General features: G+C 45.5%; 1 protein-coding gene across 2 annotated transcripts in view; it reads left to right on the forward strand.

The window, feature by feature from the left end:
• Positions 1-873: 873 nt before the first annotated feature.
• Positions 874-15264, forward strand: part of CSE1L (chromosome segregation 1 like) — a 36455-nt gene continuing 22064 nt past the window's right edge. The window contains exons 1-7 of one of the 2 annotated variants that reach the window (XM_050917277.1): positions 874-1083; positions 5378-5473; positions 7392-7534; positions 13066-13167; positions 14251-14396; positions 14719-14809; positions 15064-15171. In XM_050917277.1, coding sequence (XP_050773234.1) covers positions 5389-5473; positions 7392-7534; positions 13066-13167; positions 14251-14396; positions 14719-14809; positions 15064-15171 — 675 coding nt within the window. In that variant the 5' untranslated portion in view covers positions 874-1083; positions 5378-5388. Of the gene's footprint in view, positions 1084-3738; positions 3841-5377; positions 5474-7391; positions 7535-13065; positions 13168-14250; positions 14397-14718; positions 14810-15063; positions 15172-15264 lie in introns of those variants that run through there. The other variant, XM_050917279.1, reaches the window with a different exon arrangement.

The raw sequence follows: 15264 nt of genomic DNA on the forward strand, positions 1-15264 counted from the left end.
GTGGGAGCGCTTTGAGGCTTTGAGTGTAGCCAAGCCCTGAGTAAGCTGCTTCTCCTCTCCCTCCCCAACTCTGTGTAAATGTAAATACTTGTCTCTGCCACCAACAGAAGTTGGTCCAATAAAAGAGATTCCCTCCCTCACCCACCCTACTACTTACAGTGGCAGGTTTGATCAAATGCTCTTGTTGAACAGAAGTGGGAAGCTTATGCTGTCAGTTTCCTTTTTTTGTTTTTTTTATTTACAGGTGCTTGTAAATTCCAGAAAAAGCAACGAGTCCTGTGGCACCTTTAAGACTAAAAGATGTACTGGAGTCTAAGCTTTCGTGGGTGAATACCCACTTCATCAGAAGCATGTAAATTCCATGCAATCCTTAGTCACTTGGCCACAAAAGAACAGGCTGTGCCAGTTATTCCTGAAGCCTGATAGAAGAAATTTAGGTGGTAGATGAGCTCTGGCTGGCTTGCTGCTCAGCGGAGATGTGAGGGGGCAGCCTTGATTCCTGAAGCTGGGGACTAAATGCGTTGCGGGAGGGGTCCGTTGCACTAGCCCCCCCTGCCCTGGAAGGAGTAGTAGCAATGGCTTAACGCTCTGGCGGGGGTGTCATGTAACACGGTGAGACTCTCACAGCTGGGGGGAGGGGCTAATGTACATGTCCAGCCCTTAGGGGTCGCAGAGAAAAGCTGAGGAACGTGAACTCTGAAGAGAAGCGCACCGTCAAGGCCCCTGTAGAGCCGCTCGCCTGCCTGGAGGGTGGGGATGAGGACCGGCGGCTGCCTAGCCGGGCCGGGGGGGTGGGGCTGGGGCGGGGCTGACCCAGGCCCGGACCCCTCACAGGCACACGCCCCGCGGTGGATTGTGGGAGGAGGCTGGCGATTGGCCTAGCGGTCCAAGGAGCGAAGATGTCGGCGATTGGCCCAAACCGGAGGCGCTAAGGCTTTGCTGATTGGCTCACCGCCGCGCGCGTAGCGTGATGCGATCAGTGCGTCGCCGCCGCCGCCGTCGCGCCCTCTCACCGTGGTTTGAATGTGAAGCGGAGCCGGAGCTCTCGGAGCTGCTGCCGCCGCCGCCGGGGAGACCCTCCAGGTGAGCATCAGCCGCGCGCGCGCAGCGCGAGGGCCCCTGCGGGCGAGGCTTGTAGGCCGGGTCCCCTTCGCTGCTGACATGGGGGGTTCCCTGTTTATTCCGGACTGGGGATGGGCTCTGGGCCCGTGGCCCAGCAGGAGGCGCAGCTGAACGTGCTGGGCCCACCTGGGCCCGCCTTCTTCGCTTGCACCCGCCAGCGTTGGTTCTTAGGCCATAGTAGTAGGGAAAGGTTCGCGCTGATTGGTCTGCGCTGCTGTCAATCTCTGGCGGGTAGCGAGTTAGTTTGAGGGAGGGAGGGTGGGTGCCGCTTCAGTCTCTCTTCTCCGGGGCCCTGAGCGCGCCCCCTTGGCGGTAGGGCCTGGCGGGCAGCGTACCCCGGCTCCTCGACTTAACAGTAGCGACTGAGGGTGGCGGTGTCGCCTCTTACCCCCTCTTCGGCAGGCGCTCGGGGAGCAGTCTCCCCGGCCCCTCTTGCACAGGCTGGGTGGGTGCAAGGGAGCAGCCGCCGTCCTCTGATCGCTGCAGGGAGGGGATAAAGGGGCAGCCTCTGCCCTCACTTACGGGCATCTCTCGCTCTTCTGTCCCTCGGGCACGTGATCTGGTTTTACTGCGGTATGATGGGTAGAGGAGCACAGGAGGTGATTTGCACAGCAGTATTTCGGAGGTAGCTGGATGATAACTGGAGGAAGCCTTACCACATAGGTGGGGTCTTTGCTGCAGAAGTCTGTGGCACTGAGTTTCTCCCTCTCACTGTTGGGTTGCGTGCTTTTCCCCTCTCTCCCCCTCTTCATTGTGCATGCTATACACTCACTGGTTAGTACAACCAAAGGAAGGAAACTCAGGCACTCCTCCCTGGATGTAAGCTGGGTTCGCTTCCCAGCACTGTACCTGTTGGAAGACACCAGCTTTTGCTGCAAAATACTTGTGTGGACTTAGTCCTTGTTCTAATTTAACTCTATGCCTGGTTACCAGCTACAGTTGAAAGGGAAGAGAGGAGTTAGGATGCATTAAAAAGGAGTGAAAATGAGCTGAGGTGTTTGGAGGAAGGAGGAGCAGTCTTTACATCTGTGTAATACTCTGGGCACTGTAGTAAAAGCAGGGATTTAAAAACTTGGAATGGATGGTGAAGGAGTAGTGGTGATTTGGAAAACATACTAGGCCTAATTACTTTAAACGTATGTGGACGTCTATCTATTTAACTCCTTTCTTTCCTCCATCTCTTTCCTGCTCACTGCCAGATAAAGTGGGTACAAGAGCTCTGCTGCTAAAGTAACTGGTTGCTTACAATCTTAAGAGAAGTTGGGGTTGAGAGAATGGGCGATACCAGATCATGAGACAGCCATTACCTCAATGTGTATTGGTATTGTGCCCTTCTATGTACGGATATCTGCAACTGAGGGCTGGGTTACACCTAAAATTTAGGTCAACCTATCTACTTTGCTCAGTGGTGTGAAAAATGTCATGCTCCCAAGGGACGTAGTTAACCCAATTTAAACCTGGTGTAAGTACGGCTAGATTAATGGAAGAATTCTTCTGTCAACCAAGTTACCACCTTTCAAGGAGGTGGATTTACTACATGGATAGAAAAACCCCTTCCATTGCCCTCACAGTGGGTTTTGTGGTAGAGGAAGTTTGCAGAGAAGATGGGTTTTTGGAACAGTAAATCATAGCACACGGCACCTCTTGACTTTGCCCTCACTTTGTCTTGTTTCAGGTAAAATCCCAGCTAGTACTTGTTTCCAAAGTATTGTGGTTTAGTCAGTTGCTATTCCACTTACTGTCTCTTCACTAAATTAAGGAAATAATATTCCTGTGAATGGAACTCATGCCTGATAAGTGATCTAACAATTTAGAGCAGAAATGCAGTGTTCTCAAAGGTTCTTAACAGTGTTGCATGAAAGTGGAGTGGGGAGAAATGTCTTTTTTTCTTATTTCTGACACAATAATCCTTGCCCTCAGTTAATTTGTCTCCCTCCTTAATATGTGAATTATGTTAGTGTCTGTCAGCATAGACACTTGCCTGGGTCAAAACTTAAAAACATTTTTTCTCTCTCTATAGAAAATTGCAGTCTGTTAAGGAAGATGCATTATTATGGCTTTCTGGTGTGTGTTAATGTAAAGGGGGAAAAAAGTTGCTGGCAATATAGCACCACAGCTACCAAGTGAGCACCAGTTCACAATATGTGAATGAGTTCATTGGCCTTTGGTTGGAGCAGATATGGGCCCATTAATTTTAGTGGGATTATTTATGTAAAGTACGCAAGATTTAGTCCCAGAGTCTGAAACAGGACTGTGAAAACAGACTTCAGTTTCTTTCTGTTTGAGGTTTTTCTATAACTTTATAGTAAGCTCTCCAGGGAGAAGAGCCCATTCTATCTTTGCAGAAATAAGAGAGGCTGAGAGAGAGGATTTCCTGTGGTCCTACAGGACCAGGTACTGATTGACATGCCAGATGCAACTGAAACGGCTTTGAAATTCTAAACTCCTGCTCTGAGCTCAGAGAAGGAAAGCATAGTCATCTGAGTTCAGAGTTGTTTCAACAGACAGTTTTCCAAAGAAAATCTCTGATAAGAAATCAAATAGATTCAGACTGAAGGGAATAGAATCTTAATTCAGTAGCTAACATTTTTTGGCTAAAGTGTGTTTTATTTCCTGATTGTAACAGAAAAAGGACGAAAGTAGTAGATGAGAGGTGGAGTGAGAAATAGAGGAAAAAAGTTGTAAAGATGAAAAATCAGCAACATTCTTGTAGCTAATGTAAGTTCCATCCACTATGGGACTGTTGGAAAGGGTGTGTGTGTGTGTGTGTGTTATGGGTTCGTTTCATACCACTGCAGCCATGTATCAAGTCTACATAATTCACAAGTGACTTGAGTTTAATTAGGGTGGAGTATGTCTACATGCCTGTATTATACAGCTGCTTACTAAGGCCAGACTCTCCCTAGCTAGTACTTGCGATCCATTTGTTTCATGAGCACTGAACTTCATTCAGACTCAAAAGATAAACTGAATGACTTGTGTATTGGTTGATTCCCTGGCCTTGCAAAATTACACTTGCCTGAAGTAAGTAATTTTTAATTATGGATGCATCAAATATTTGTTTTACCATAGTAAGGGTGGATGAGGGCATTTTGTCAGAGAGCTGGTAAACTCTCTCATTAAATATTACCTTTTAGTAGGGTTTTGTTAGCTAATATGAGCTAATGAATGTGATTGTAGTCAGGTCAGCTGAAAACTGCAGGAAAAAGTGATGCCTCTGACCTTTCTGTTTTGGGGCAGGATTGTATTCTTTTACAACATGCAAAGGTCACTTGCATACTTATCCACAGTAAGGTAAATGAAACTCTTGTGGTATTACTGTCTCTTTAAAAAGGTATATAAGTACATACTATACCATTAGGCAAAAATTAGCTCAACGAGATTAAGGTTGGATGCATTTGTAGATACGTTAGAAGTTGCTGTGAATTGGTGATCAATACTCAAATGGGACACCCAGACTTCAGTCTGGATTACAGAAGTATCTGCTGATACTCCAGTGGCAAAGTATATGTTCTCATAGCAGATTATAAATTCTGTAGTTAGTTTTAATTATTGCTACCATCTCCTTTTTGAGAAGGGAAACATCTTCTCACTGAAGATTAGCCCAATCTAATTATTGCCTAAACAATAGGATAAGAGAGTGCAGCTTGGAACAGCAAAGAAAAACAGACCACCGTGGGAAAAGGAGAGGGAAGAAAAGAGCTTGAACAAAATTGAAATGTGTCTTGACTCTGGTCGAGTGATGATAGTCACTTGAATGATCTCAACTAAGCTGTGAAGGTAACAGCTCACCAAGGTGAACCTGGAAATATGTATAAGACAATGAGAGGAGAGGAAGAGTAATGTAGGTTGGCTTGGCTTGAAATAGCTTTCTGTTTGCAGGGTAAGAATTTTATATTGCAAGTTCTTTACCAGCTTTTTCTTTCGTAATGTGCCTTTAAACAAGAGTCAGCTCTCCAAAGAACTTAAAACTGTTCTGTTTGCAATTCTCTAGGTGCTCGGCCTAACTAATAAAATAGTTGTTAGCAGTCATACATAATTGAGAAAAATGTCATGCTTTCTGCTTTAGATATATATTTCATTTCATATCAGCTTAGCTTGGATATAATACAGGTTATGAATGCACTTTCTGAAATTTCAAATGAAAATGTAAATCCTAACTAATAGTATGCACAGCCTATTGAGCTGGTAAATAGATTGCATAGAAACTATTATTTACTCTGAATTCTTAACCAAATATTTCATGCATCTTTAGGTTCTTCAGTTATGGAGCTCAGTGATGCCAATTTACAGACTTTAACAGAATACCTGAAGAAGACACTAGATCCAGATCCTTCTATACGGCGTCCAGGTAAAGTAGTTAAAAATGCATAGTGCTTGGGTGAAAAGCATAGTATCTGCTTAGTTCTTCTGTCTGCCTGAACTGCCACTGATGTTTGTTAGATGTGATCTTTTTCCTACCTTAAACTGTTTTGGGTTAGTTTCTAAGGCCTTGTCTACACCACAAAGTTGCAGCGCTGGTGAGGGGGTTACAGCGCTGCAACTTAGGAGATGTACACATCTGCAGGGCATTACCAGCGCTGCAACTCCCTGTTTGCAGCGCTGGCCGTACACCCGGTCGAACCTCGGGTGTAGAGGATCCAGCGCTGGTGATCCAGCGCTGGTCATCAGGTGTAGACACTCACCAGCGTTTTTCTTGACCTCCGTGGAATAAGCAGGTATCCCAGCATACCTGAGGAAGCCTCTCTGGTAATCAAGCAGGTATCCTTCCCCGCGGTTTGCTCTTGCGTTCCCCGAACCCCCCCGCAAGCAGGTCTCCTTCCCCGCGGTGTGCTCTCGCGTTCCCCGAACCCCCCTGCAAGCAGGTCTCCTTCCCCGCAGTTTGCAGGGGGGTTCGGGGAACGCGAGAGCACACCGCGGGGAAGGAGACCTGCTTGCAGGGGGGTTCGGGGAACGTGAGAGCACACCGCGGGGAAGCAGGTCTCCTTCCCCGCGGTGTGCTCTCGCGTTCCCCGAACCCCCCTGCAAGCAGGTCTCCTTCCCCGCGGTGTGCTCTCGCGTTCCCCGAACCCCCCTGCAAGCAGGTCTCCTTCCCCGCGGTGTGCTCTCGCGTTCCCCGAACCCCCCTGCAAGCAGGTCTCCTTCCCCGCGGTGTGCTCTCGCGTTCCCCGAACCCCCCTGCAAGCAGGTCTCCTTCCCCGCGGTGTGCTCTCGCGTTCCCCGAACCCCCCTGCAAGCAGGTCTCCTTCCCCGTGGTTTGCTCTCGCGTTCCCCGAACCCCCCTGCAAACCGCGGGGAAGGAGACCTGCTTGCAGGGGGGTTCGGGGAACACCGGAGCAAACCGCGGGGAAGGAGACCTGCTTGCGGGGGGGTTCGGGGAACACGAGAGCAAACCGCGGGGAAGGAGACCTGCTTGCGGGGAGGTTCGGGGAACACCGGAGCAAACCGCGGGGAAGGAGACCTGCTTGCGGGGGGGTTCGGGGAACACCGGAGCACACTGCGGGGAAGGAGACCTGCTTCCCCGTGGTTTGCTCTCGCGTTCCCCGAACCCCCCTGCAAGCAGGTCTCCTTCCCCGTGGTTTGCTCTCGCGTTCCCCGAACCCCCCTGCAAGCCGCCCAACAGCGCTGCAGTGTGGCCACATCTAACACCACTTGCAGCGCTGGTTGCTGTAAGTGTGGCCACTCTGCAGCGCTGGCCCTATACAGCTGTACTAATACAGCTGTAACAACCAGCGCTGCAAAATTGTAGATGTAGACATACCCTGAAGCAGTTGAGTCTTTGAAGGAACCCCGTGACAAAGTGTGTAAATAAAAGCTATCCATAACTTTTATCCCTGTTTTCCTTCTCTTCCATTTCCCTTCTTTTCCTCATTTCATATTCTCTTATATATCTTCAATGAAAAGAAGCAATGCTGTTTCCAAACATAGATAATGCTAATTAAATTAATGCTAATGAAAAATCCGAGATTTGCCTCTGGGTGTTCAGAGGTTTTTAGAAATGGTGAGGATGCAATATTTCCACAGGTTGCTCTGCATTCAAAACTTTTTTTTGTAGTGGAAACACTCTAGCACCACCATCACTTAATGTTTGTCAGTTTTTGTGGAAATAAAAATGCAGTCTATTTACATACTTCTCTTCTTGAGACACACTCATATGAATATTAGTCTAATGACTAAATGGTGCTTTGTTTTCTATTTCAGTGTTGAAGAATGATAGGGCTCTGTAAAAGCTAATGCATTTTTTGTTAACTTAGCATATTATCTTACAGCGGAGAAGTTTCTCGAATCAGTTGAAGGAAGCCAGAATTACCCATTGTTACTCTTAACGCTGCTGGAGAAGTCGCAAGATAATGTCATCAAAGTCTGTGCCTCTGTAACTTTCAAGAATTATATTAAAAGAAACTGGAGAATTGTAGGTATTTTGGTGAATAGTTGTGATAAAATGTAATATAAGCTGTCTGATATACAGTAAAATATTCTTATGTGAACAGTAATCATGGAGAACATTAACATACCCATGCTTTGAGAGATGATAGATGGATCAAAACAAGTACAGATCTTGACTTATTGACTGGATAGGAATTGACAGTATTTGGGTTCTTGAAGCCTGAGAGAAGACAGTCAGATTCTTGTTAATTTCACTCCCTTGCTGGATCATAAGAATAGAGTAGGATAATGAAATGGTGAAGGAAGAATATAACATTTGATATTCACATTTCAGTAGGGCAAGCCTGGTCTAAACACAAAGTTGCCTCATTTCAACTAAAGAAGGTGTTGTTTTTGGTTTGGTTTGGTTTTTTTAAAACCAATACAACTTTGTATGCGAACACTCCTTAAATCAGTTTAGCTTAGGTGAGGTTGTAACTGGTTAACGCTAACCAATTTAAAGAGTGTCCACACTTGGATATTATATTGTTTTAGTTTCTCACTTACAGAGATGTAGGAGCTTAAAGTTGTTCTTATTTTGGAGATCCTGGAGCATTCTTTGTTCAAAATATTCAGCTGTAGTGAAATTTAATTTATGGATAAAACAACTACATTTGGAACCTATCAACCCTGACAATGTGTGGAGATTTTTGTAGTACACCTAGCAGCTAAGTGCTGAATTCCCACTGAAAGTTATTGGGAGTTAAATGCCTAACTGCCATTTGTGTCTCTGAAAATCTTCAATGTATAAATTTTATAATGCTGGAAAAAATGCTTTACGATTAATGCAAATTAGCTGTTAAATCAGAATGTGAATTTCCCATTACAAATGGGATGACTGTATTAGTGATGTAAAATTTTAGGCCTTTGGGGTGTCTTACTGCAATTTAAATGGACACTGTCATATCACACTTCTTTGTATGAAATATTGTATTTGCTGTTGACATAATTAGTACCCAGCATACAGTTATAGCAAAAGGTGCTAATGGTTTCCTTATTAGTACAAGCACTCGGGATAAAGATGCCATGTAGTAGGTGCATCCAAAGAGTCATTAAGGATGCTGTATGAGTTCAAGCACTCCCTTTGTCTGGCAATTGAAATGCTAAGATTCACTTGTGTTGGAGAGCAGCTGTATAGAGTATGTGCTCAGGTTCACCTTTCTAGGCCATGCGGTCTTAGTGAGCAGCCTTGGGCTAGGTATCTCCCAGGTATAAAGCTCAAGGACTGGGGGAGGAAAAAGGCACCAAGTTTATCAAGCATATCGGTCACATTTGCACTACAAACATTTATCGGCACAAGTTATGCTTGCATAAAGCTGCCACAGTTAGTCTATCACTTGTGCACATGCACACTTGGCTCCTTATGTGAGTACTGTACGTATGCGCTAGGAATGCTTGTTTTGATGAACAGTGCGGTGTGCCATGGGTAGGTAATCCAAGTGTGCAACTCCCCGTCATTCAGTGCACTGTTTTGCAAAGTTTTGGCATTGCAGCATGGTGGGGTATGAGTGAGTCACGCAGGAGTGACTGGGACTATGGAGTTCAGGTTCTCATCGTGCGACTTTCTCTGCTCCATAATGCCATCTCTATCCCATAATTTTCGTGCCTGTTTTGAAAATCCCATGAACCCACGTGGAACTTGTTGCAGTCTGCCATCTCTAACACATGCCTGGAGCATGCACAGCTCTGAACTATTGTCATGAATATTGCAGGCACAGGCAATCTTCTGGTATTTGAAGAGCCGCGGAGAATGTGATGATTTTCTGAAGAGCAGATTGCTGTGGGACATAGTGAGAACTAGTTCAAGATTGTTTTTGGTGTACATGGAGCAGGTGCAAGTGGTGGAACTCTGCTTCTGGTTGTGGGAAACAAGTGCTGACTAATGGGATGGCATTGTTATGTAGGCTCGGGGTGATGAGCACTGGCTGCAGAATGTTCGGATGTGCAAGGCCGCGTTACTGGGTCTGTGTGCCGAGCAGTGACACAAGAAGTAGAGCTGCACTGACAGTGGAGAAGAGAGTGGTGATTACACTGTGGAAACTTGCAATGCCAGATTGCTGCTGTCTTTGCAAAGTCACTTTGAAGTTGGAAAATCAACTTCGGGGACTGTTGTCATGCAAGTGTGCAGGGCCATTAATCATCTCCTGCTATGCAGGATTGTAACTCTTGGCAGTGTGCAGGACATAATGCGTGGATTTGCAGCAGTGGTTTCCTGAACTGCAGTGGAGCAACAGATGTCATGCATGTGTCTATTTTGGCACCAGACCACTTTGCCATAGAGTACATCATGAGAAGGGGCTGTTTTTCAATGGTTATGCAGCGCTGGTGGATCACCAGGGACTTCACTGACATCAGTGTTGGCTGGTTAGGGAAGGTGCATGACACGTGTATCTTTAAGAACACAAGACTGTTCAGAAAGCTACAAGCAAGGACTCTTTCCTGATCGGCAGATGATCATTAGGGATCTTGAAAGGCCAATACTGATCCTGAGGGACCCAGCCTATTCTTTACTCCCCTGGTTCATGAAGCCATATACTGGCTTAGCAGTTGGAAACTGACAGTTGAATGAATATGCTTTTGGTAGACTGAAAGGGTGCTGGTGTTTGTTCACGCGATTGAATCTCAGTAAGAAACATATACCAATTGTCATAGCTGCCTGTTGTGTCCTGCATAATATCTGTGAAGCAAAGGGGGAATAGTACCTGCTAGGGTAGAGGGCAGAGGTGCAGTAGCTGTCTGCTGAGTTTTAGCAGCCAGACGTAAGGGCTATCGGAAGAGCTCACTATGGAGCTATATAGGTCAAGGAGGATTTGAAAGAGCACATTAACAGCAAGCCACAGTAATGCATTGTGGTGTATAGTGCTCTACCTAGCCCTATAGTTTGTGGGATTGTTACAAATTGTGTGGTACTTGGTGCACATCTGATGATTACACTTTGTTCATGGAGCCTATGAATTGTGTTACAATGTACTCTAACAACAAAGTGGGTGCTTTCAGTGCCACCAGGCATACTGCGGAATATATTGGAAACTAATAAAGATGAATTATTTGCCAAACAATGCTGTTTTCTTGAGTAAATGAAAACGTCAATTTTTTTTTTAAAAGTTAAAACTAAATGCATTAAAACCTTAATAGACTTGTGGAACAGAGCTTAAAGAAGGGGAAGGAACATTCATCTCCATTTTAGCTTCACATACAGCAGTCATGGCTCTTAACAGGTCAGTGTATATATAGTTGTGGTTGTCTTTAATGTCCCCCGGTGTGTAGGGGTGGGGATGTGGCCCCTGATACCACGTGGAATGTGGAGTATTCTGGAGTTCTCCATGGCCTTCAGAGGGAGGCGAGCCTGGGCTTGTTGAATCATTAGGGCCAGAAGAGTCTGCAGCATCTATGTTTGTTGTTGCTAGAGAAGCCCCTTTATGACCTGGTGCATCTCCCTCTCTGACTCCTGGGCTCTTCCCCTGTCTGATCTTTCCTTCTCCCTACAGTCTTGCAATATTCATCCTCCAGGTCCTCTGTTCACAGTCTGATGCAGCACTGGCTTGCAGGATCCCACTGAAAATGTTATCTCAAGTCCTCTTTCTCTTCCTCCTCTGGCTCACGCACTCACCGGTGTGGAAGGGAAACCCCTGATTGCTGCAACTACAGCAGCTACAGATAAAACACACAGAGATACCGTTGTCAGTATAGTCACAATGGAAAACGAAAGTTAAGATTCAGAACTGCCTTCCCTTGCTCCCCTAAAATGTTAAACAAGAGGTTGACATTTCTGCTTCAGAGTGATTGTGCACAGCATCACTCACAGCTTCAGCCATGGTATGCCCTGCCAGGGATGAGGGAAATGAAGGAGGGAATTGCTCAGTTGCATAAAATTATGAGTATAGTGCAATGGCACTGAATACTGGCACCATTTTTACACAGGCATGGGCTTGCCTTTACTCAACTGCCTGGACTGCAGTGAAGTCTCAAATAGGTCCTGAATTGTGGCATAGCTGGACACCCTCCCCAGTTGCATGTCCCCTGTGGTCGTCCTCATCCTTGCTATTCATACCGGGGGCCTGTGATTTGGGCTCCTCAGTGGTATCCGTGGGGGAGGGTGGGATGATGGTGTATCCACCAAATATGGCATGCAGCTCTTTGTAAAAGTAGCAGGTCTGCAGCTTGGCACTGAATCAACCATTGGCTTCGTTGGCGTTCTGGTATGTCTACCGCCATTTCTTTGCTTCGGTGCTGCTCCCTGTCATACCCCTTCTGCCTCCCCTGTGCAATCTGCTCACAGATGTCCACATTTCTGTGGATGGTCTGTAGCTGTGACTGCACAGTATGTTCTCAGGCCCGGGAAATCCAGTCCTGTCTGCTCATGGCTGGAGCACGTCTGGAGCATGTAGCTGATGTGATGAGCTGTGCAGTTGTACACAACAGTGGAAAACTGGTAGTTGTGCTCACCAAGATGGACAATCAGGAAAAGACATTTAAAAAAATTGGAGGACTTTAAGGGTGGGCATGTGCTTCGGGTCTCTGTGATGCCTGGGCAGTGGAGTATTATGAGACAGCGGCTGGAGGACCGTTAGGGTCTACGTAGGTAATGCAGTGTCTGCGTTCACTCTGTGTCAACCTCAGTACATCGACCATGGCTCAGTGCTGCTCAGGGAGGTGGTGTTACTGTGTCAGCATAATGGAGAGTTTGTCAGTAGGAGACAAAATTGGACACATTCAACTAGGGTGACGCAAAATGGCGATGTTGACATAACTTTTTAGTGTAGACCAGGCTTTAAACTTGATAGGCCTTGGAGAAGAGAGCCAGAGGCACAAGATGCTTCAGGCGACAGGGCAGAGCTACCTTTTCTGGGGCTGCTGTAAGATGGAGATGCCTATGCGCTGCTCATTATAAGTCCTGTTCAAGGAAACAGGATTTGTGCATCTTGTAAATAAACAAACTGCATTAAGAGGTTCACTCTCACTTATTTCTGCTCCAAATAGGAAGCTGATCTTGCAAGGCCCTGAGTTCTGCTACTGCTAAGCAAGAGGTCAATAACGATAAATTACAGATTAGAGAAGGGGAAGGGGCATTTCTCTAGTCGTTTTCAGTTTTATTTTGTGTAAGCTTTGAAATTACTTATTCGTAGGTAGAAGTTTGCTGGGTTCCAAGTTAAGTTCACCCACCCAGCTGAGAAATACCTTCATTTAATTCAAATTCGCCTATAGGTGTCTATTTTCAAGTGGTTGGTCAGCCTCTTCAAACCAGTAATTTTGAAGGAGAAAGTGTAGTCCCTGATTTTATAGAAGCATTTCATTTTCTTGGTTTATCTGCAGAGATTGCCATTATGGTTCCAGCATAGGCAGAGGTATATCATTGCAATAAAGACGTTGGCAAACACTCAGTTTTCTTCACTGGGTTTCTTTATTGTGGTGCAACATGCTCAACTTATGTAAAGAACACTCAAATATTTGGAGTATTTTTTTTCCATTGCACAGAGGAGTAACAGATGTCTCAGTTAATTAATGTTTTACTTTTAGATTGAAGATGAACCAAACAAAATATGTGAAACAGACAGGATAGCTATTAAAGGCAACATAATACACTTGATGCTTAGCAGTCCAGAACAAATTCAAAAACAGGTAAGATGGCAGAATGAAGTGGGGTTTTTTAGATTGCTTAACTGTGATCTTCGGGCGGATGTTGTGCCTAGAAGCCCTGATGGGAGATCAGAGTCGTGCTCTGGGGTCTTCCAAAGAGTTTACAATCTGTGTGTGTGTGTGCGTGCGTGTGTGTGTGTGTGTGTGTGTATATGTATATATTCATTCTCATTCTCTCTCAATGAGAACAAGTGGATAAAACAAATGTTTTCCTCTTTAACTAGCTTAAAGTGAGTGGATAAAACAAATGTTTTCCTCTTTAACTAGCTTAAAGTGAGTATCTAGGTATTTGTCATGTCAGTCACTGTATGCTCCTAAGGGAATTCTGCACCAAAAAAATAAAAATTCTGTGCACAATATTTTAAAATTCTGCATATTTCATTCATCAATAAATAAATGTGGAGACTCCAGCATGGTAGTGGGGAGCATAGGCCACTGGCTGCATGGAGGTGGGAGATCACCCTGCAGCTCCCCTGCACCTCGGGACACAGACTCAGTGGTGACACTGCACCAGACCCTAACACAATGCAAGGGCCGGGCTTGCCTCGGAAACACCCCAGGGCCCTGCCCCTTCATGCCATATGTACCAGGGTAGCAAGTGAGAGGGTGACAGAGTCTTGCATGCCTAGCTCTGGCCCCGATCCAGGTGTGAGGCAAGCAGGGTTAGCCCAGTGGGAATCCAGGTGTGGGGTGAGGGTTCTATGTGAGTGGTTTGAAGGGAGCGTTCCTGGTGCTGGGGGAATGGGACTCTGCAATGGAGATCCAGGTGAAGGTGGTTGGGGCTCAGCAGGTGTGGTGTGGATGCAGGGGTGGGGGTCTGGTTGCAGGGAGGGTGAGAATCACTGCGGTGGGGATTCGGGTGCAGGAGACTGAGGGGTTTCTGGGTGTGTGTGGGGCGCTCTGGGTATGGGTGGTCCAGATGCATGGGTGTTGGGTGGACTGGGGAGCAGGGTAGGAGCCACCAGCCGTGGTGCAAAATTCCCGCAGGAGTAAAAGTAGTATGTAAGTACTGATCACTATGCTGCTCACAAATGGTATGATATAATGGTTACATTTCCTTTCCAGTTAAGTGATGCCATTAGCATTATTGGCAGGGAAGACTTCCCTCAGAAATGGCCAGACCTGCTGACCGAAATGGTGAATCGTTTTCAGAGTGGAGATTTCCATGTCATTAATGGAGTCCTTCGCACTGCACACTCCTTATTTAAAAGGTATTAAGGGATTAGTGTATGAATTCCAGAATTTCTACTAAAATGCACATACCTCTGCTTATTAAACTGAATTCTGTGGTTGTGTTAATTGTCTTTGGCTTCTGATTGAAGTTACTGACTTGATAATGATTGGTAGCTTTATTTAAGTGGTTATTGGATTTCATACCTTTCATGGAGAGTTTTAACTGTAGCATTTAGTCATTCAAGCAAATGCAAGAACTTGTCTCAAGGTTCAGAGTTCATTTATAAATAATTAGATGCAAGTTAAATTGGAATGAAGTGCTATGACCATTTTTTTCCTCCCCCTGCCTTCGTTTGCCAGATACCGCCATGAGTTTAAATCAAATGAACTGTGGACAGAAATCAAACTTGTCCTTGATGCCTTTGCACAGCCCTTGACAAATCTCTTTAAGGTACAGGATTATTTCTGAGAGTTGTTTGAGCTTCTTTTAAGGATGATTTAACACTTTAAATTGACTTACTTGTGAATTCTTGTGGAATGCAAGTTATTTAGAAATAGTTGTTTAGTTGTCATCCTGATTTCAGTTTAAAATTTAGTACGTTTCTAAAGTCATCAGTACTCTGTAATTGTAACATTACATGGCACTTGCAATACACCCAATACATTTCTGTTCATGTTTCCTATTAACCCTTTCTTCTTTTCTAGGCCACCATTGAACTTTGCAGTACGCATGCAAACGATGCCAGTGCTTTGAAGGTTCTCTTCTCTTCTCTAATTCAGATTGCAAAATTGTTCTACAGTTTAAATTTTCAGGTGAATCTTAATTTATTGTTCCGAATTATTGGGTCTGCTCTGAAGGAGACAGAGCTGTTATGCTTTAAGCTGTTATGCTTTTTGCTGTAGAAT

Source organism: Gopherus flavomarginatus, chromosome 11, assembly GCF_025201925.1.
Source record: "Gopherus flavomarginatus isolate rGopFla2 chromosome 11, rGopFla2.mat.asm, whole genome shotgun sequence".
Taxonomy (NCBI): Eukaryota; Metazoa; Chordata; order Testudines; family Testudinidae; genus Gopherus; species Gopherus flavomarginatus.